This window comes from Pelecanus crispus, chromosome 13, assembly GCF_030463565.1.
Source record: "Pelecanus crispus isolate bPelCri1 chromosome 13, bPelCri1.pri, whole genome shotgun sequence".
Lineage (NCBI taxonomy): Eukaryota > Metazoa > Chordata > Aves > Pelecaniformes > Pelecanidae > Pelecanus > Pelecanus crispus.
This window is the reverse complement of record NC_134655.1, coordinates 14474513-14497526: the sequence shown is the minus strand read 5'-3', so window position 1 is coordinate 14497526 and position 23014 is coordinate 14474513. Positions and strand designations below refer to the sequence as shown.

The window sequence follows — 23014 nt, the reverse complement described above, 5'->3', positions numbered from 1 at the left end:
TTCCTGGGGAGGGAAGCTGGTGTCATTGGTGCTTGCTGCTTGTTTCACATTGTGGCATCAGGCTGCCCATAGCAAAGCTAGTAATGGTTTTCCTGCTTTTTGGTTATAGTAAGAAAGTCTGCATCACAAGAAGTTCTGCTTTCCTGATTGCTTGAATAGAAATAATGAAAGTCTGAAACTCGGGAGACTGTGCACTACAGGGAGGTATCCAGTTGAAACTGCGTTAAGGTTCTGTTGAACATGAATATGTTTGCACCTAGAAGAGCACGCACAAGAGAGAAAATTCAATAGGTTTCTCTTGGCAACAACTTGCATTTTCTTGTAAATGAGTTAAAGTTTGTAAATATGAATCACATTGTTCAAGGTTTGCTCTCCAGGATGGCTGTATGAGATCAAACCAAAGGTCCAGTCCACACCAGCATCTTGTCTCTGACACCAGCCTGGCATAGACATCCAGGGAAGAGCATAAGAGCAGTAGAAGCATCACAGAGCCTCTTTCCTAGTATTCTCAAAGTTTCCTGAACCAGAAGTAGTATCTTGTTGAGGTTTATTTTTTTCATTAGTTTTTCTGAATGATTTTGAAGGCATGCAACCATTTAGTACCAATACCTTTTGGCAAGGAGCCCCACAGCTTGTGAGCATTGGACAAAACATTCCTCCTTTCACTTTAAAGCTGACACCTGGTAAGTTCCCATCCTTTCTTTGGTTCTAAAATTATTAGAAATAGTGAATTCCTTAGTCCCCTTTGTCACTCTTCTCATGATTACCATAGATGCCTATTGGCTCTGCTCTCCAGCCCTGATTTTTCGAAGCAAAATCCTTGTTTCTTCTACTTGCTTGCTGAGCAGAGCCTATTCTAACACTCAGGCTATCTTTTGGCCCTTTCTCTGTACCTCTTCAATTTTTCTCTGCCTTTTGGGCTGGGGGAGCTGTGCATCGTATTCAAGTTGTACGCATACACCTCACCTCCATGCCAACTCCATGCTTTACTGAGGTGCAGTTTTACTCTTTCATAATAGGCTGAGTTACCATGCACTAAAACAGTTTAAGAAAGTTATCTTAAGCCTTCTTGAGATTGTTTTATTGAAGAAGAAAGCCTTCTTTTAGTAGCTGTGACTGTGATATCAGTTGGCCTGACTTTGATCAAACAGAGTCAGCCCAGGTAAGGCTGCCATGTCCCACTGCATTTCCTTCAGTGGAAGATCCAGTTTATCCTGCTGCTTTATCTTCCCTTTCACCATAGATTCTCAGTCCCACATCACCTCCTCCCCTGCCTGGTCAGAGGTTGCTGTCTCTGAGTCATCTGATTTGTATGGCTCTAGGGGATCCACTAAGTGATCCTGTGACAGAAACTACCAGCACTGTTTATTTTTTGGTTTGTATTTTAAACAAATCATTACACCAAACTAGTTTAGACTGAGGTCATTACTTCTTGCATAGCAATAAGCTCAACAGTATTGCTACCCAGGCACCAGGACCAGAGCTGGAGGGGTTGTGGGAACATGAACCTCTGAAACTGTATCTGGCCAAAAGGCTCAACATGAAACTGCAGCTGCAATCAGCATGAGCTGATGAGCCAGGTCCGGTTCACAGTGGAGGAAAATCTCACCCCACGTGCAGTTCAGATCACACACATTTCATTTCCCCCTGCATCACTAAGTAGAGTGAGACTGCCACACTGTGGCAAGAGAGAGGACAAGGAGGAACAGAGCCAGGAGCTGGTCTTCTGCATTCTACGTGCTCATATACCCAGTTACCCCGTATTTCTTACAGGCAACATATCCACAAAAATCAATGAAAGATACTTACATGGGAACAATCAGTTCTATATATGGTCTTCTTTCCTCATTCCCTTCACCAAGTGCCATTTACCTACAGCCTATAAATTTCAGTTCATTTTTCCCCATCCCCTCTACTGTCTATGCAAAAGGCTAATCTACACAAAGGAACTGGAGCTTCCCTGGGACTCACAGGAACCTGGGATTAGATATTGGCTCCCAGAATCCCATTAACAGAGGACCAAACATTAACTTTTCAAAAATAACTAACACCATTAGGGTAACATCTTTTTTCTCTTTAAAGGGTTCTACCAGCATTTGCCCTATTTGAATCACATAGCTAAATTGGGAAAGATTTTTCTCATCCTTCAGACAGTTGTGACAACAATTTCTTCATTCCAAATCAAGAAGTTAAAATTGTCAATTTTCCCCTCATGTCCCTTCCAAAGGAGCTTAGACTGAGAAAATAATTTTTTTAAATTTCAAGAGGTGTTTGTTAAACTTCAGTATTTTCCTTCTTCGGTATTTTGTAGTCTGTATTTACTAACCTTTCGACTCAAAGACCATTTGGACTAAAAAGCAAACATCACCGAAATCAGGTTCTTCCAACAATGTAAAATCTTTTGCCCCAGTAATTTCTTTGTGGCCAGCAGACATTATTTTCTTTCAAGACTAGTTTCAATTTGAATATTTTGGGATTTTCTGCTGGATCAGACTTGTGGAGCGTTCTCAACCTGTTCAAAAGGTGACTCACAGGAAATACATGATTTTGCCCTCAACAGATGGGCTGTGCAATCACTTCCTCACTCCTGTGAATCTCCCCAGCAAGTCCGCTCTGCTCACACACTGGTACCTCTCACTTCTCATTCATCCCTCTCCAAACAGCCATGCTACAACTGTATGGCAGATGCCCACTCAGAGCCTGACTGTGGTGCCACAGTGCCCACACCAAACACAGCCACAGCCATGGATCTGATGCCAAACAATGACACAAAGCCCTGCTACAGACCCACAAAATGATGGAAAATTAGATTTAAAGCTGAAACAAGAAAATAAAGCCTTTAATTAAAAACATGCATGCTGCTTCTGGGTCTATGCTGATGCTTCTTACAAAAAATTTTTTAAAAAAGCCAGGAAGGGGACACCTCAGCAAGGCCACATCATCCACAGGCATGGAGAATGAGAACAGATTGAAGCTCAGCTGAACTCCGCAGACTTGGGAGTGGGGATGCACAAAGTGTCACAAAATTGTGGTGTGGGGCTGGAAAGGTCCATTTACTGGGACAACTGGTCTGCAGAGATAATCCATGGTCAACTCCAGCCTGCAGATGCCAGAGTGGCTTTAACAGGGCAGCCGTATTGCTACCGTAACACTCGGCCCAAAGCCACATGGGAGTTCAACGGGTGCACCAGCTATCTTTTTCACACATCTGGAACTGAATAAAAAAGATCTTTCGATACAGCCAGTCTGATTCAAAGCTCAGGTGCTGTTCAACAGCTGCCAGCCAGGCAGGAGCAAGTGCCAAATGACTCAGCTTTACGGCTGCTGCTTTGTAACACAGGCTCCAGAGCCACAGAGAGGCAAGCAAGCGGGCCAGCACCCAGGGCAGAGCCGGGCTGAGCTGAGGGTCACACCGACCCCTCGCAGACCCACAGTTCCTGGGAGCTGAGCAGAAGCCAGGAGCACCCGCTGCTCTCTGCTGGTTAGCACACCGCCAGGCAGCCTGGCTGGAAAATGTCCTATTGCAAAAAGATGATGGGTTAGAAACGAAACTAATTTTTTTTTTTTTTTGACTTCATGCTTATGAACAGTCTCCACAATAGAAATAACATTTGAGTTTTAAATTTGCTTTTGTAAGCTTGGCCCCTAACTAATTGCTTTACATACATATACAAATGCCAGCTGAAACACCTCTTTTTAAATGTTTCCATGTTATAGATGTTGGCTTTTGGAACTGCGCACGTCTGTGTTTTCTTTCCTGACTGAAAACATACTTGAGTTTTGAGCCAACCCAAAGCTAAAGAACTTTTTTTGCACTTCTAATTTTTTCTTTCCCAGAGTTTTCCTTTCACTTCTGTTTAGCTTGATCCAAAGCAGAACCATTTTCTTTTTATCTTCAAAGTAAAAAAACCCCAAAGCCCAGGCATTTCAACCACCTTCTCAGCACAGAGCATCCTCCCTTACCAGGAACTCTGCACTGGTTGGCACTGCTGAATTTTCAACCTGACAAACACCAGGATGTTGGGCACCAGCCTGCATGGGTGAGGAATACACCCAGGTCTGCTGGGTCCAGCCTGCATCCAGAGCAGCACTGAGGGACACCACTTCTTCATGTAAATTGAACAACCCTAGCTGCTGGACCAGAGCTGTGACAGGTGAGGAATATGAATGCCAACTCCTAAATACTCTGTGAGACTCCTCAGCAGATGTCAGCAGTCAGGTCCTCCAAAGAGAGCAACAGAAACCGGATGTACCGGTAAGATGTCAGACAGGCATATGTGGAGAAGGATCCCAGCTCTGTCAGGAGCCAGGAGAGCAAACCTTGCATTCAGAACTGGGGATTTTCTTACCTTGGAGAAAGGAGAAAGTGCCAAAACTGGATCCCCTGCCCTTGAGAAATTGTCTTCTGCCACTCTTCTGGGAGGCTTTGAAAGTGCAGCATTGTTAAAATGGCTCCTAGAAGCTCACAAGACAAAGTCCAGAGCAGAACCAGCCTCAAAGGAGCCCTGTGTGCAGGGTCTTCCCACAGGACAGTAGATGGCTGATATTAGCCTTCAGCATCTCTTTTGCCAAAATCTGGATTCTTTCTGAAGCTCATTTGGCCAGCCTGCTTCCCCACCACCTCTTGGAGCGCTCTCACTTGTTACTTGACTAACTTCTCTCTCCTTCCCAGAGCCTGTCCCTTCCCAGGTATGAACTACTGTCCACTGTGGCAGCTCCAATGGATGGTGCACTGGGGGATGAGCACCACACCTTTGCAGCTCAGCCTCCTTCCCGCTCCCAGCCTCTCCACACACCAGGGACAGCGACAGCACTGTTTTCCGGTGGTTCATGGCTAGACCATCACCCTAGAGCATCTCAAGTGAAGGAAAGGGGTCCTCTTCACCAGCTTCTGTTACAGGCTCTAATCCCAGAGGCCTTTTTATAAATTCCCACTCAATTACTTTCTGTGTTTTCTGAGCCCACTCCAAAACAGGGCTATTGCACTAGATCCCAGCTTTTATAAGAAAAGGCTTCCTGGAGGTTGAATCTTTCCCAGTTCAATCTCCCAAAGGCTTAGGATCATAGAAGAGTTGGTGGTACTTCCCACTAATTGCCTCCCCCCAACTCCATAGAAAAGGCTGAAATCTCATTTGCCAGCTCCAAAACCATTAAAAACAGAAAGTCACATTTTATTTGTCATAAAGTATTGATTTGTCACAAAAGGACCAGTATAAAACATATACCAAGGTATGCAGCTTGGGCAACAAGCCACTATCCACACTCCTTCATGTCCAGAAACAGTGACAAAGCCCTGAGAGGAAGTGACAGCTACAAATGCTGCTGTGTTGTTCCCAAGGAACCATTATCAGAGTAAGAGTGACATTCCTCAGCACACAAAAAGTACTCCTTCAATTCATAGTTCTTTTTTCCTTTATCAGGAATCATATTATGAGTGAAGTCAGGTTCTCTTAACCTAAGCCACTAATTCCTAGGCAGAAGCATGTCTGTGTTCCCAAATGCATTACAAACTTCCTAACTTTTCAATAATCTCATGATTTCAGCAAATTTTGGAGTAACAACACTACAAGGCAGTTGTAACCTTCACTTGGGGTAAAGTTCTGCTTCTTGTGACTCTACCACAACACTGATAACACTGTCTGAATCTTTAAAAAGCACTTTGGGTCTCCTTTGGAAGGGAAAACCCAAGCCTGAGTGAAAGATGCAGAGAACAAACTGATAGGTAAAGCCTTGGTGAGTGTAGGAGAGCAGACGCACCAGAATTCCATGGTTACTATTTCATTCTGCAAGCCTAATGACAGAATATGGAAACATGGGATTTTTGAATTATAGACAGATGAAAGCTGAGCATGGGGCATGACATAAAAGATAGCTCTTTGGGGATCTGAAGGGGAATAATGAGAAATAGAAAGAAGCCTGCTTTTCACCATGTCAAGGCCTTATTTCCTGTGATGGCAATTTTTTTCCGCTCAATATTTAGATGCACAGACAAAACACACACACACACACTGTAGTCAGCATCAAATCCTGAGCAGCCTCACAGTATTGAGCAAGGCTTAGACAGACAAAAATTATTCCCATTCCCTGAGCTACAGTGCCAGGCTGCAGCACACCCATTCACCTCTCTGCTGACTGCACACCACTGTAGATGGCAAAGCACAGCAGAAGGTAGTAACTGCCCGCAGCACATCAGGGCATGCAAGCACAGCACCTTTTGGCTCAAATTTCCTGTAGCTGGAGAGTACCAGAATGTGTCTTTGTTCTCTTCCATGCCGTATCTGCAGTCCAGCTGGATACTGGGTTGATGGGATTAAGCATGCCGAGTCTATCAACCTGGGGAGCCTGCAATGCATTTTCCTGCCCTCCAACCTAAATATCTGGGGAGAGCTCAGTATCTAATTTACCTGTTCCTCCCCAAACATACAGCACTAAATCCAAATAATATGGCTTGCTTTCATTTGGGGGTTGGGTTTTGAAGGGCAGAGGGTTGAGTTGCTTTTTGTTGTTGTTTTGCATTGTCACTTTCTAATAGTTAAAGAGAAAAAAAAAAAACCACACACACATATGTTAAAAATCTGTCATCCAAATGGCCATCTCATTGCTGAGTGTATACAAAGCCAGACACAGTAGGAATCTCGTGTTCCTTTTCCTTTTTGGGATCTACAACATGGCTGTATCTTTCTCCTCGGTGACATTCCAGGTAGGGACCCCAGTTTGCAGCAGGCCTGCAGCAGCTTACAATGCGCTGGAAAGCAAAAAAACAAAAGGCATTTGATGTCTGACCTTAGTCTGGGCTATTTTTAAAGTTCAGTAAAGCTGTAACTCTAGATATGCCCTGCAATTCAACAAATGGCAAACAACTCACTGAAGTATTAAAAAAACAATTCCAAATGTCTTTGGGTTCAGTGGATTCTAGACACAGAAGTCAAACAAGCAGGCAAGGCTGTGACCAGCAGGACTTTTTGGCAAAGCCTGGCAAGAAATGCATACCTCAGATCTTGCCCTTGCTCGTTTCTGTGAGGAATGGGAGGCAAAACTCCAGAAAATTATATGGGGATACAAAGTGACAGAAATTCTTCACAGAATTTAAAGCAGCTGGAATAACAACAGAAACCATGAAAATCACTCTTGAATGTGTAGGTGCACTCCCAGAGAATTAGACTTTATCTTCTTATCAGAACACAGTAGGGTAAATTTGCCTCTGATGCAACTACCAGAGGTGTGTTTTGGTCTAAAAATCCAATTAACAAACACCTCAGAGTACTGAACATGTTTTTGAGAAGAAAGCGCAGGTGTTCCTGATAATGCCAAAGAAAGCAAGACTTGAGGGTATGACAGCTTTTTTGTGCCCTTACCTGACAAAGGTTTCCTTCAGCTTTAACTATTTTTAGAATAGCAACAATGGGAATCCAGATGACGCAGAAGATAATCATACACCAGCCAACAGCAGTTCCCCAGGCTGGATATAACACTGAGCCATAAGTGGGAGGTGAAAATGTGACCAAAGACCAGACCAAAATTGCCTATAAAAAAAAGGCAAAAAGGTTAAGAGAGAAAAGCAGATTTCCAGCTAACTTGAACTTGCACTGTGTTTCCAAGTTGGTTAAAAAAAAAAAAGAGCTATCTACAAATTCTGCACAGTTCCCTCTTGCTTTCCGAGTGTGACAACGGTTGTGTAGGATTTGGTGTTCAGTCATGGCCAAGCAGTAAGACAGAAGTGAAAGACAACACTAATATGCACCCTAACACTTTAAGTACATCTATGTTTAAACAGAACTTGATCTCTGGCGTCTGTTGAAATCTTATGTTAGAGAACATGTATGTTGCTCGATGAGCCCAGTACCTTTCTCTGTATGTTTTGTATGCTCCCATGTTCCTTTATTTTCAGGGGTAATATGGGAAAAAATCTAAGATTAAATATTGGCAAATATTGCTGCAGAAATAAGATATTTTTAGGTAGCATTTTCTAAACTGTAGTCCAGACAGATTAAAGGTAATGTGCTGGCCCAAGTGACTTGCCACTGCTCCTGGATTTGGGATCTTAATGAATTCTCTCATAGTAACACAATCCAACCATCTACACTCACAATTAGAAGTACAGGAGTAATGAAAAACTGACACACACATAACAGGACATAAAAAAGTCTCAGGAAGGGGAACAGCTGGACATCCAAAAGTAAACTCAAGCCACAAATGTGTCCTGAAAATGGGATTTCCCTCAAAGCAGAAAAATCTAGGCTTTCAAAATGGTTTCTCAGTCTGAAATGAAGATAATCCAGCTGCTAAGACAGACAATCTGGTTGCTCTGTGTTACTCCTCAGAATGTAGACTGAGCTCACTAGCAACTGATCTGAAGGTCCCGCCTCTCTCCTGGAGAGGACCCAACGAGGAGCAGTATGTATTGGAAAGCACAGATGGCACATAGTTTGATTCACTGGCACAGCTGTACCCTGTCTTTATACATAGGGCCTGGGCATTCAGCCCTGAATCTTCATGTGGAAACCTCTTCAATATCTAATTACTAAGTTCTGTCACACTAATGCAATCCAGTCATCTACACTCACCATTAACAGCACAGGAGTAATGAAAAACCAGCACATTCTCCACCATAGCCAGAATAAACGGCTCTTCTTTCCAATCATCATTTCAATGTCTTCAATGAACCTGTTTCCTCCTGTTGAAAGACAATTGTAGGGTGTATCGTAAAGCAGGTGCCTCCCTTGCAGGTGTGGTTACCCAAAAAGAATAGAAGGCAGGCAATGGTCAAAGTCAGTTTCTCCAGTTCTGTGGTAACTCTTAAAGCTTTTCAGCCAGTTAAGTTATAAATGCCTTATTGCAGTAATTAATGTTTAATATACACTGTGCCTGGGACTACATAGTCAAATCATGGATTTTCAATGCAAATAATTTACCGTAAATGTAGATGATGCCTATTATCTCCAGGACAGCTGCAATAAGGATTCCCCATCCAGCACAAAAGTGATCTATTAGGTTAACCCAGTAAATTCCTGCCTGTAGAATAAACAACAAAGAGGTAAAAATGTGCCCAGTCACATCTTTATGCAAATAAAATTAGTTGCATCATTCAAGCCAGATTAACTAATTACCAGTCTGAGTTTTTTAAATTCCCAGTTCCCTTGGTTAAGTATTTAAGTTCACATTTATGAATATTATTTCATTTAAATACCTCTATGTCAGGTTGTAAAGCACTTCTGACGAAATACTGTAGATCTGTATATTAATAACAAGATATATGTATATGCAGAGTATATATAAACAGCTGAGAGCACGATTTAAATTTGGAATGTACTGTATTAAAGCTGGTGCTGAAGTTTCAACACTGAGCTACAGCAGCAGCTATACCAGTTATCAGTTCTGGTAGGCTTGTATCCTCCTACATGCACAAGTTTTCCACGTGGGTTTAACACAGCTTTAAACACCAGCATGCAACAGCAGGATCACAGAGCAGGAAACAAGCTTTAAGCCATTTCACACTTTTGTGTACTAAGTCCTTTGCAAGCTTCCCTGCCATCATGTTTCATACCTTACGTGCTTTGCTTGACCATACAACTGTCTATCCACCACAATTATCTTCTTCATATTCTCAGTATAAATGCATATATAAATCTTCATTTCTAGATGGAGTAATTTCCATGAACCTTTATAACCTTGAAAGCAATTGCCTCAAGAAATTTTACACAATATACTTAAAATTTCTTTTACGTATGTGTGTGTATATACACACATACGCACACATATACAGGATATATACAATCATACAATCTACAGATGCGTGTGAGCTAATAGGTTTTTATGACGTGAATAGGCTATTTCTCAAATCCTGTCCTGTTTGGTAGTCAGTTCTGAACAAAAAGATACCATCAGCATCTATTAGCAGTACCCGCGGCGCTGCACACACACTGTATGTGTATTACACAAATAACCTCCTGAACTGAGGAGCAGTAAATCAGGTTGATAGTTCACAGCTCTGTATCGGCCTTTATTTAAAAGCACATCTCAGTTCAATAGTCACAGAAAAGCTTAGGTTCTTCAAGCTTCCCTCTGGGAATTTCTTATTCTCATGTCCAGGCACACAGGCAGAATTCAAAAGTCTCTCAGATCAATCCATGCAAACACGAACTGTTGGAAAGGATATTTCAACTCGAGTTTATCACTTGCAGCATAACTAAACCCACTGCCAAAAAAGAATGTAATGTCTCACCTGAGTAACACAGGTAAGACCGAGAAGGAAGAGCAATATGCACACACCCAAGGTTACAGGGATTCTTAACTTTTTCATCACTTTGGGATATATATCTTGTATAGTGGTTGTAAGTGTTTCTGCAAAGGAAGAAGTGTGGGTTTTGAGCAGCACAATTAAGAAAGGTAATTGTCATTTGAAAAGCCATGAGTTACTTAAAACACCACTCACCTATGGTGGCAAACTGAGAATCAAGGCCCAAGAGCAGAAGCATGAAGAAAAACAAGAAGGACCACAGAGGAGAAACAGGTAACTTGGAGAGAGCCTCTGGGTAGGCTACAAATGCCAGATCAAATCCTGGAAAATAGTGGAAGGAAGGAGGTTATTGTCATGCGTTGGTCAAAACAAGTCCTGATACCGACAGCGCAATGATCAGCCTACCTGAGTCCACGACCTCCGAGACGGGTCTTTCAGACACAAATGCCATATGTCCCAAGATGGAGAATATTGCAAACCCAGCAAATACACTGGTGGCGCAGTTGGTTACACAAACTAAAATAGCATCCGAGTAGCAGTTGTTGTGGAACTTATTGTACGAAGACAAAGCAACAAGCCCACCCCATGCTACAGACAGGGAGTAGAATATCTGGGTGGCTGCATCTTTCCAAACCTACCAGAAATAAGAACATGGGAATTAGTGTATTACTTAGGGTACATATCATAAACATTTAAGTCAGCCCTCTATGGAAGCTCCAGGATTTTTTTTTTTTTTTTTTTTTCATTTAGCCTGAATATCTAACCCTATTTCATATGAGTTGTGGTGTAGGTGGGGTATATCACACTGGTGACCTTGCAGTCTCAAGCACAAACCATATCTCCTGTGATCTCAGGAAGGTCACATCCCAAGTATGTTGCCAAATATTTAAGTCTCATGGGCTATCCCTGAAGAAGAGATTCAATTCATTCACATATGTGGGTTGTTGAGATATGAATCTTGTCACAATGCCAATGAATAAGGAAAACCAGGACTGGGTTGCAGGAGTGAGAACTTCCATGTGCTCTCCAACTTGTGTTCCCCACACAGTGACCCAGACAAACCACTTCTGCCTTTGCTGCAGCTCCTCAATTAGCGCCAAATGCTCACATAAAATACCACAAATAAATATCGCAATTAATGTCTGCTTTTGGTAAAACTGAACTAATGTTGGCATAAGTCAAAACAAAAAGAATCCAGGCTTCCTTTGTAAAAGGTACCCTTCCCAGTCCACCTAATTTCCTAAGCTAATTTTCTGCACAGCCCGAATTTCAAACTCAGGGGTCCCTCGAACCTTCTGATAAAGTCCTTTGAAATTATCAGCAACCAAAGCAAGTGGGACACACGTGAGAGCAACACTTGATCCCTCAGCAAGAACTTTCTCAGCAGGCCTTGCTAAGATGAAACTCCAGCACGACCCCCGAGAGCTGCTCAGAGGCAATACCACAGTTGTCACTACCTGGTGTGGCAGGGAGGGGGCAGAGGGTGGCTATTTTTTAAATCGAGAGTAGCTAGAACAGGGGCTTGGACTCACAATAGATTTAGGGGTTGCTGAAAAAACAGAACCCAGTTGCATATACAAAATGCAGCGTGGGGCATGAAGAAGCACATGACTGGATAAAAAAGAAGTTGCTCTGTAAGTGACAAGCCCATAGAACTACAGAAGTGTGTCACACTTCCAGGGCTGACGTTGCCTCTCACCTCTGCCTCCATCAGCTTGGTGATGTTGGACTGTCTCCCAATGTAGTATTCGATGCCATCCAGAGCACCTTCCAGGGTGGCACCTCGCACCAGCAGGATGAGCAGGATGACATATGGAAAGAGCGCAGTAAAGTAGACAACCTGCAGAAAGAAGGGCAGGGACACACATTAGAAGCAAGGGGATGCACAGACTTCTGTGCAGGAGGAATGGCCGGGTTTTAGGCTAAGATCTGCTGGTACAAATGAAAAACAGGCAACTAGGGAAGCGAGACTGGAGGTGAACACATGCCAAGCACTAAACCATCTGGCTTAGCCAGTTCTGGAGCTGCGTTCCAGCAGAATCAGAAGGCCCAAGCCACATATCCACTTTTCAGATAGCGTTTGACCAGTTTCAGAAACGTGTTTTCTGACATGATTTACTGCTGTAGCAAGCCTGGACCCAACCACTCCAGAGCTCTCTTGCTAGGCGATGCTTCTAACAAATACACACTGAAAGCCAGTCAAAATTAGGTGACCAGGATGGAATTATCTCCTGTTGAGACTGGTAATGGCGGGGAGGGAGGGGAAAGCAAGGCATGCTGGAAACTTTCTTTACTGGGACCAAGGACTTTTAGGTTCTCTTGGACACAGACCTTTTTTGTTGGTGGTCTACACAATTTCTAGCATGATGGGATCCGGGCCAGAAGCAGGGCTAAGCAGTGCTATTATCATGCAGTCTACTTTCAACAATACTCTTCTTTCTCAAGTCTTAGTTTCAGTGTTACACAGACAGATAATTGACCTGGTACTGCTGGTTACACCAAGCCATAGCATTGCACCATCATATGGCGAGTCTGCCATTTCTGAAGACCTCCTTCATATTTGCCTGGAACAGTCAATTCTCTCTGCTCTTCATCTTTGCCTTATTCCTGCCCAGCTAGATTCTTCTGAGTCTTACCTTACTCCTCAAAGAGGCTTATCTTCATGCCAGAAGAGAAATGACAACAGGAAGAGCCCATTGCCAGGAACCCAAAGAATGTGAGTTTAAGAGGAGCTGTGCGGCAAACAACTGTGGCTGGGAAAGCACAGATACTCCACCCTGAAATGCTGAGATGGAGTGCAGAAAGCTCCAAACAGAAAGCAGAATAGGAGGAGACACCAGATGAGGAAAGGAAGACAGGCAACAAGGAACCATGGAAAAGCACAATGACAGAAGGAATAAAAAGGAAAAAAAAAAAAAAAATCAGTGCAGAAAGGGTGTGTCCTGGTTTCGGCTGGGATAGAGTTAATTTTCTTCCTAGTAGCAGGCATAGTGCTGTGTTTTGGATTTAGTAGGAGAAGAATGTTGATAACACACTGATGTTTTAGTTGTTGCTAAGTACTGCTTATGCTAGCCAAGCACTTTTCAGCTTCCCATGCTCTGCCAGGTGCACAAGAAACTGGGAGGGGGCACAGCCAGAATAGTTGATCCAAACTGACCAAAGGGCTATTCCATAATTCCATACCACATGACATCATGCTCAGTATATAAACTGGGGGGGGGGTGGGTTTGGCTGGGGAGCAGCGATTGCTGCTCGGGAACTGTCTGGGTATTCGTCGGCGGGTGGTGAGCAATTGCATTGTGCATCACTTGCTTTGTATAATATTATTATTATTATCATCATCATTCTTACATTGTTATTATTATCATTACTATTTTACTTTATTTCAATTATTAAACTGTTCTTATCTCAACCCAGGAGTGTTTCTCACTCTTACTCCTCCAATTCTCTCCCCCATCCCATCGGGGTAGGGGGAGTGAGCGAGCGGCTGCATGGTGCTTAGTTGCTGGCTGGGGCTAAACCATGACAGGGTGAGAGAAAGAATGAAGGCAACAGAGACTAGAAGTAAGCGATGGAGATGCAACATGGAGGTAAGAAAGGAGTATGGGGAAGAAGGAACTAAACCACTAAAAGGGCCTCTGGCAGGGAAGGATAAATTCAGCCTGCATGAAGTCTGGAGAGGAGCCGACCTAGCCCAAGGAAAACTCCAGGCAGCCATGCTCCAGCATGTGGAAATGGGAGCAGAGCCAGAGTCTGAAAACAAGCACCTATGGACCCGGTCCTTAAAAGCAGCTTGAAATCTTGAGTACCAACAACATTTCACAATCTGGCAGGAACTTGCACACACACCTCTCTTTGCAGGACTTGACCTGTATTGTCCAAACATCTCAACTAGTCTGGAGGTGCAAATAATTACCAGGTGCTCCCAGGGTGTGTGTGCACGTGTTCAGTCACATGCACATATCCATCATAACAGGCTGGGTGACTGCCAAAACTCAGCTGGAATCACCTGCATGACAGCAAGATCCCCAAATACATGACAGCTGTGGTGGAGCTAAGAGACCCATGTGTTAAGTAATTGCTGTGTATTCAGCACCTTACTCATATTTTATGTAACAGTTATGAAGCCAAGGAGCAGAAAGAAAGTCTAATGCTGAGTCCAGCAGAGGGTAGCAGGTTAGGACTGCATCCTGCCTTGTGCTAACCTTCCCTGAGTCCAACTGACATTGAAAGGGCAGGATCAGGCCAAGAGTCTGCTAATTGCTCTTCCTCACTTACCTTTCCAGAAGATTTTATTCCTTTAAACAACGCAGCTCCAACAATCATCCAGGACAGGAGGAGGCAGAGAGCCAGGTACCACACGATGTTACCGGTCTCATCCAACCCACTTGAGCGCTGAAGAGCCACTTTACTGAAAGCACAAAATGCTGCAATGAGAAGAGGGTGACAGCAGCACACACTCCTCCTCTTCAGCCACTTCTTGAAGGAAAGTGAGCTGGTTTCTACAGATATTAGAAGACCCTGCAGCAGCTTCCATGAGCGTGCAGTTAGACTTGCATGATTGGCATTGAAAAACTGAATTTTTAACCACATTTTTCCCCTCTTTTTAAATTCTACCAGCCCTCAGCTCTCCATACACCTCCCATCAGGCCTACCTCAGCTCTTTCGTGTTAACCATGAAATTCTGATGGCAAGAGAAGAGCCTGTAAGAAGAATCAGTTCCCAGGAACCCAAGGAACATGAGGCAAATTAAAACCATATGGCTAAAGAAATGGCAATTTCACAACAGGCCCAGATTCAAAATAAGGTGAATATATTTGTCAGGGACTGAAAGAGTTAATGCCTCAAACATTGTGATGAGGCAAGTTAAGGTCTGAAAAGAGACAAGTTAAGGTCTCCATAGTGATAAATTGGGGTCTGCATAGCACCACAGGTGAGAAGCCCATTGGTGCAGAGTTGGCACAGAGCAGGGACTCTGTTGGAGGACTCACAGTTCTGCCCTCTGATGGCCAAAGGTCACGCAGAGGTCATTTTAGGAAGGGGCTCACAACCACCCTAAAGACCCCTCACGAACACCCCTTCCCACAATGGCGCCTGCGCAGAAGGTGGAGAACATTCTGGAATAAGCCTCAAGGGGGGCGAGACTAGAGGCGTGGACTGGCCTATAAAAGACACAACTTCGAGGAGCCACACAGTGCACCCCACTGTCGGAGGACACCACGCTGCTGATGCCCTGCCCTAGACTGGCCTCCCCCACCCTCTGCTTGCGCAGCCAGAGGCTCCATGCTCCAGGAGCAGTATGCCCACCGCTGGAGGACTGCTGCGTTTATCGTTGACATCGCGGGATCCAAGGGTGGTGATCTCTCTCTCTCCTCTTTCTTCCTTTTCCTTTCCTTTTATAAGTATTTGGATTAGAACCCACGTTACTTATTGTGGTGCTTTCCTGGTTCGGGTTGCCTCCTTATTCACATCAACTGTTGACCAAGTCTGAGACTAAGATTAGACCTAGCCGTGCCTAGACTCCTCTCTGAAAGGAGTAGAGAAAGCAAGGGGGTCTATTCTGAACCTCGTGTCCCCCTTATCCCCTACATATCATGGTGCTTTCCAAGTTCAGGTTGGTGTTTACTGTCAATAAAGTGTTAATTGATCATTTGGTATTGTTTCACCTTAATTTAGCCCAAGGGAATCACAGAACCTCCATGATCCTCTCTGGACAGTCCAGTTCAGGTCGTGACAATATTTTGCACAGTAACTCCCGAAAAAAACCTATACGTTATATACAAAGATGCTAAGTAGTCCCTACAAGGACTCCAGAGAAAAGGACGTCTTTAGGCTGGAGTATTTTTCAGTTTGCTGCAGGCTGACTATTTGCTTCTCTCTATTTTTTTATTAAGGGCCCAGATTCATCAATTAAATTTTAAGTGCCCTCTGCACAGATCTGCATGCCCACCCCCCTTGACTAGATTGTTTCTGGACAGCAAGATTAAAGTAGAAGATACATTTAAAACCACAATGCATAATAAATGTATTTTTAGCAATTTCTTTAAAATGTTTACTTACTTCCAGTATTGCTCACTGGGAAATTGCACTGGTTTGTAGTTCATGGTGCCATTTATACACGTGAGATTGTTGCTTGTGATGAATGAGTAGTTTGCATGAGTGATTTCTCCAACTAAGGTTGTGTTGCAGTCACTTACTGAAAGCAAACAAACAAGAAAAAGGGATTGTTAACACAGTGATTACTATTATAAAAATCACAGCCTATTATAGCAAATACGTTTTCTAAATAGTTACAGCTTCAGTTTGCCTACTAACAACATTTAGAAATAAACCTGAACTATCACTTGCAGCTGTGACTTCGTCACTTTGACTGTAAATCAAAACACCAAGAACCTGGTGTGCTCAGCTCCACCTTTCACTTACTGTAAAGAATACTTGCAAAACTCAGAACTGAGGATAGTTAACATTGTAGCCTTGGTCACTGTATGAAAACCTTTGTCCCAAACCAAGGTTACACACAGATCATTCTCTAGTAACTGCATCTTATTATGGCAGAGGGCTTACTAGAGCTCTTTAAACATTTTCCTTTGGGGGAGGTGGGCACCATTTCAATTTTTTGGGGTTAGGATTTTTGTTGCCAGAACATACAATAAAGAGCTCTGTATCAGCATTTACTGGAACAGTCTCATTGAAGCCTATTTCAGGACAGCTTCTTCAGCTCAGTTTTGTATTCCTCCAGCACTTAAAAATTTTGCACTAAAATATTTTTGTTCAGCCCATAAGCAAGCACCAACTTTTTGTTAAGTAAAGCATCTCAACTTCATTTTATGAAACCTATGAATCTTAGAAGATATTTTCAAACATATGGTTAAGAGAGTCACAATTACATTAACACTTGGCAACACATTTCCAGCTACTAACTACTAATTATCTCACCAACTTCACCTTTTGCCTTAAACTGGTCTGATATGGAAGCTGGTGAGATAACAAGTGTTTGGCCATACATGTGCTGCCAAACATGAAGAACAATAGCGTGAAGATATGTTCTAAAGAGTTAATAAAGTGTGAAACCAGTGCCTCACTGGTGCTCAGAATTACTGTAGCCACAGGGGAGGCAAGGGGTAATGAAAGAACCCTCAATAAAAGCTGTAGCAATACCCTGGTTTCATGTAAGGAGAGTATTTGCTTTGCCATGAAGCCTGATGAAATGGGAATGCAATAGTTCCAGGGACTGCATGTACTAGAAGAAACCTTAGATTTTAAAGGAGAAAAAAAAAAAAGGATGCAACAAGGGGGCTTCAGCCCAGCTCTCTGTAGATTTCCCAAGCACCCAGAACTGGTGGCAGGGAAGAAGACAAGCACCACTCTTGTGTGTTCAGAGACAAAACTCCATGAAGGACTTTTCAAGCCACGGGTAGCTGTCTTGCTCCTGTAATTTCTCCCAGAAAACAGTACAATGTACAAGTATCCAAAACAGTAATATTAAGCTCTCTCTTTTAAGTATGGTACCTAATCGTGTTTTGCTGCAGAACTCATCTGCCCAGGAAAAGCAATCTGACCATGGTAGCACTTTTTGAAATGAGGCAAATAAGTAGTAGAGTGCGTAAGCAATGATAACGTTGTAGTAGATCGCCACAAATGTTGAGATGATGACCATCGTGATGCCCACTCCTAGGAAACGAAAAGACACAGTGTCTTAACTACCCCAAACTTGGGTTTAAAAAAAGAAAAGAATGGCCTTCAGTTAACTTTTAAAAGGCTACTTGGGAAGAAGTTGAGGCTGGTTTTTGTTCGTTTTTTAAATAATTTTTAACAGCAACCAAACAGGAAAAGGGTAAAGCCATGAAATGAGGGATATGATCCAAACTGACCATCTCAAATGTGGTTTTGACACAGGGTTTGAATCAGGTCGACAGAAAAATTAGACTAGTTGCTAAATCCAAGTCTAAAGGAGAAATTCAATATTTTGTTCTTTCCCAGTTCAGTAGGAAGTTTTGATTGCTATACAAAAACTATGACTGACCAAGCTATTTTAAAGATCCCATTGCAATGAATAGTTTTGCCAATAAATGAGAAGCAACACGGAACAGTAAATCTGTGCCAATAATACTGTTCTCCTCTGTTAAAATAAACCTTGTTCTGCAAGATTGGGAAAGTCTGCCAAACTGTCCCAATCATCATAGAAACTGTATTTAAGTTTATATCTTCACAGACACATAAAAGATTTGCTGTGTCTACAGAATTTTGCTTTAAGTTTAACTACACTGCTCTCATGAAAGGTTGGTTGTGCTGCAGAGCGGAGGCTGGCAAAAAGAGTAGTAAGCATTCAGGCAACCAACCAGACTGTAAACCCTTTTGTTTCTGTTAAAGGTGGCAAGTAAAATTTTTATTGCATCAGAAAGAAACTTCCTTGTTCCTACATTAATTCCTCTGCTATATAAAGAGGACAAACTACACCAATTACAGCTTTACACCCATTGGTACAAGACCTGGATGTACAGGAGCAAGTAAAGCACGTGGTTAGTTGTTTCCAAACACATAAATCTCCGTATGAAATTGAAACCCTCAGAGAGATAGGCAAACTACCACTACAGAGTGCAACTATTTCTCTTATCACAAGAGGCACCTCACCTTACGAAGCCAGAGTCTAGCCTATTTTATCACACCAGCAGATGACTCCCAAGGCAGTAAGCTGGATGAACACAGCATTGCATAAAGCAGTCGGACCCACGTGCACGTGCCAATGCTGGCAGCCAAATACAGAATTAGCCCATCCAACATGAAACTGCCTTGCAAGCTACATAGGACATAAAGCTTAAAGAAACAGCAATAAAGTTAACTTCTAAAAATTATTTTCAATCTGTTGTACACAGTGCCAGGTGTTTAACTGAGGTTTTCCCTCACACAGCAAATAGAGTGATTTCCTTCTCCCTGGACAGTTAGGGTGGTGTACTGCATAACACCAGGAGAATCATTGATAAAACTTCTCATAATTGACAACCTTTTCAGGGAAATCTTTAATAGGCATCTGTTTATTAATTGAGTAATAAGGAAGATCTATCTGGGATCATAAGACTGACCTTGTAATATTGGGAATATTCTCTGTACAGAAACCAGCTTCTCAGAATTAGTAACTTCCTGAAGAAATCATTAACTCTTATTTGTTTGTTGCTGAAATGAAAAAGATCTAAGGAAACATAACAATACCAACCTTGAAACAATGGTAGTACTCTCCAGACAGAAATTGGCCCTAGACTGGCAAACTGCCCAAGGGAACATTCCATGAAAAATAAGGGCAAGCCAGCTAATGCCAACATCAGGGTGTAAGGGATTAGAAAAGCACCTGAGGGGAGAAAGGGGGGGAGGGGGGAAAAAAAAATCACACATAGAGAAAACAATGAATCTTTCAGTATTCACCACAGTTCTATCACATTTTAGACTCCCCTTTTTCCCCCACCTCAAATATCCTACTGTGGGGGGGTTTTGCTTCTTGCAGAATAGAGAGATTTGTTTCTAAATCCTGTTTTCTGTAAGACTAAATAGTACGTGTGATGAAGAGACAGAGATTACCAGGAGAATTGGTGATTTGCATGGAATGGCTTCTCTTACAGAATTAAAAGGATTTTACAAAAACTATCAAAGACATACTGCTCTCATACAAGCAGGAACACTGCTCAGCTGTAGGCACCATCAGCTTTGTCTGCTTTCTATTTTGTCTTCCAGTTTTTAATTTAAAAAGGAACAGAATGATTCCTTCATGTACTTAGCTGTGATTTGGAACTGTCCTGTTAGAGTAGCTACTGGACATCAAAGCATGAAATTATTTTCTACGGTTGGCTGACTCCTGTGTCAAACAGCATCTCAGCGTGGCTCTTGTTCAAGTCCATTTTGAAGTGTAGATTAACCTGATATCAACGAGAGCCCTGTTCTGCAAAAGAGACTGGCACTTCTTTGCGTGTGTGCAGAAGATAAGGCAAGTGAGAGCACAGGTTTCCTAAACACAACCTGATATCTCTGCAGAAATCTGTCCTCTTCACTTTCAGTGAACTTAAAGCAATCAAGGACACAGTTCCGCAATGAACCGCAAATACCTGCTGTAATTCAAGGAAGTAAATAGTTCCACAGAAATAACTGCATTACTCCTGTGTTTCAAAACAAGGATGTAACAGTTGTCTCTTATCAATGGTGGGCAAGGGGCACAGAGCAGGATACAAGCAGCAGCAGAAATATGTTTTAAATGCAAAGCTTTCTGCTGTGGCAGATAAGAAAAAAATATCTAGTAGAAGGGCCAGTATCATGGCTTATTTTGTTTTCACAATTTTCTTCAACAAAATTGTAACGCAACCCAGCCAAACTCACTCCAGTAAAACTTCTGTACCAAGAATGCCACCTTGTGTTCCACACACAGCTGTATGGGCTATGCTGCATTTACAGTCCAGAATTTGACTTCCAACAATTGTCAGACAGAGCAAATAAGTACATACAACTAAGTCTTCTGCAGTTACTTGGCGCTTACATTCTCTTTAATTACCAGTGGTTGCCTGCCAAGGAGACAAAGCTCTGGACTAGCAGCCAGGGAAGCCAGTGCCTCCATTTGGCTTTGCCACTAGTTCATTGTGTAAGCAGGTAGAGGCGCTCTCTGCCTCGCACTTCCCAAGTATCTGATGGGGATAATTACTGAGCTTGGATAATTATTCCAGCTTAGCTTGTTTGCCTGGCAAAACAAAGGTTGAAAGGGGATCCAATTGCTCACTATGAACATATCAGGGAGGTAAGTGCTGGGGAGGGAGAACAGCTATTTAGGCAAGTAGAGGATATTGACACATTGACAAAAAGATGTGTGTTGGTCGTGAGTAAATCAGAAGAGTTCTGGAATTCTCAGGTAGAAGTTTGCAATTAAAACTAAATACTATTTCCTTCCTCAGCTGGTACCCAAAAAAGCACAGAGATGCCTCCTGCTCCTCTTCCCATTCCCATCAGCAGGCACTATCCCACTTCACAGGGTGATGCTCACATACAACTTTAACAAAACATGCCCAGCCTCAGGGCTGGCCCCTGCAGCTGACCCTCCTCTCTCTTGGGGATAGCAAGGTGCGCCCACCCAACACTGCCATTCAATATGGGTACCTCCGCCGTTCTGGTAGGTGAGGTAGGGAAACCGCCAGACGTTGCCCAGGCCCACAGCGTAGCCCACCATGGAGAGCAGGTAGTCGCCTTTGTTTGACCAGTTGCCACGCTCCAAGTTCTCATCGCTGTCACTAGCATGGGCATCTTTTTCATTTGACAAACTGAAGTCCTTGGAAGAGAAGAAGAAGGAAGGCTCAGGATCACCCCATAGGTAGGCAGGGCAGTCATATCCTCATTTCTCTGTCCAGAGCAGTACCTTGGCATCGCTGGGCAGGGCAACTAGACATGGTGGGCAGAGCCTGGTGGGCTGCCAGTCCAGCTGATCCCTGGCAGGACAGCATGGACCTGCTAGAGAGGGTCCCACCAGAGAGCCCAAACAATCTTTACGGCCAGTTTTGCCCTGCTCCTACCTTAGTTCCCTGTGCTAGCACCTCCTGGGGGCACCACCTCCTCTGCCCCTGCACATGCCCAGATGTCCCATACCTGTTTGGATGTCCACCCCAGCACGTACCTGTATGTCCACTTTAAAAACACCTGTCCAGGTGCCCCCATACCTGCCCAGGTGCTCATCCCAGCTCATCCCTCTTTACCTACCCCAGTGCCCCCATATTCCCATACCTGTCTGGATCTTACCTGCCCAGGCAATTTCATACCTGGCCAGGTGCACCTTACCTCACCTGCCCAGCACTCCCATAGCTGCCCATGTACCTGCACCCTACTTCTCCAAGTACCCCTATGCCTACCTGAGCACCTCCATACCCTACCTGCTCTGATGCACCCACACCTGCCCAGGTGCCCTGGTACCCCCAATAGCCCACCTGCCCAGGTGCTTTCATACCTGCCCAGGTATCCCCGTACCTCACCTGTCCCTCTACCCCCTACCTGTCCGGGTGCCCCCGGCCAGCCACCCCCCCCGGCCGCCCCACCTTCTTTTTCCCGCAGGAGAGGAAGCCCGGCAGGCTGAGCATCCCCATAACCGCCGCTGCCGGAGCCGCTCCGCTCTACCCGCGCCGGCCGGCACCCGGCCCTTTATCGGAGCCGCCTCCCGCCCGCCTCCGCCCCGCGCCGGGAACCGCGGCCCCTGGGCTGCCCCGCGGCCCGGGCGGGGCCGCCCGCGATGCGGCACCTCCCGCCCCCGGGGCAGCCCCTCGCCGCCCACCCCGTGCCCGCTTCCCCGCCGCAGCCCCGCCCGCTGAGCCTCCTCCGGCCCCGCGCCTACTTCCTCGGGAGCACATACCTGCCCGGCCTCCTGCCCACTTCCCTTCCTAAACACCCCCTGCCCTCCACACGCCCTCCCCTCCTCACCTTACCCCGGCCCACTTCCCCCGCCACCCACCCGCCTGGGCACGCTCCCTCAGCCCGGGCTCTTCAGGCCTCCCTGCACCCCGGCTTGCCCCCCCCTACCCCTCACCTTTGTCCTCTAACGTGCCCCCCACTCCTTGCGTTTCTTCCCCCTCTGCCAGGACCTACCCGAATACCCGCCCCCTTGTCTTCTACCTGCAGGGCTGCCAGCTCCCCATCACACGCTGACCCTCTCCTGAGCATCACAGTCCTGCCTGTACAGGTGACCCTGCTACCTCCCTACTCCTCCCCACAGAGCCACTGCCCCGCTACCTCACCTATATTCACTTGCCCAGAGACCCTGCTCCT

The 23014-nt window shown here is 44.4% G+C and overlaps 1 protein-coding gene across 1 annotated transcript; it reads right to left on the bottom strand.

Moving 5' to 3' along the window:
- Positions 1-6595: 6595 nt before the first annotated feature.
- SLC6A14 (solute carrier family 6 member 14) lies at positions 6596-22338 on the bottom strand. Its single transcript, XM_075720423.1, has 14 exons — positions 22291-22338; positions 21365-21533; positions 19449-19580; positions 17747-17908; positions 16298-16433; positions 14516-14648; positions 11937-12077; positions 10643-10871; positions 10433-10558; positions 10223-10341; positions 8913-9012; positions 8565-8674; positions 7356-7523; positions 6596-6745 (listed from the first exon to the last, which is right to left on the bottom strand). The coding sequence occupies exons 1-14, from the start codon at positions 22336-22338 to the stop codon at positions 6596-6598; spliced, it is 1923 nt and encodes a 640-aa protein (XP_075576538.1).
- Positions 22339-23014: the final 676 nt, after the last annotated feature.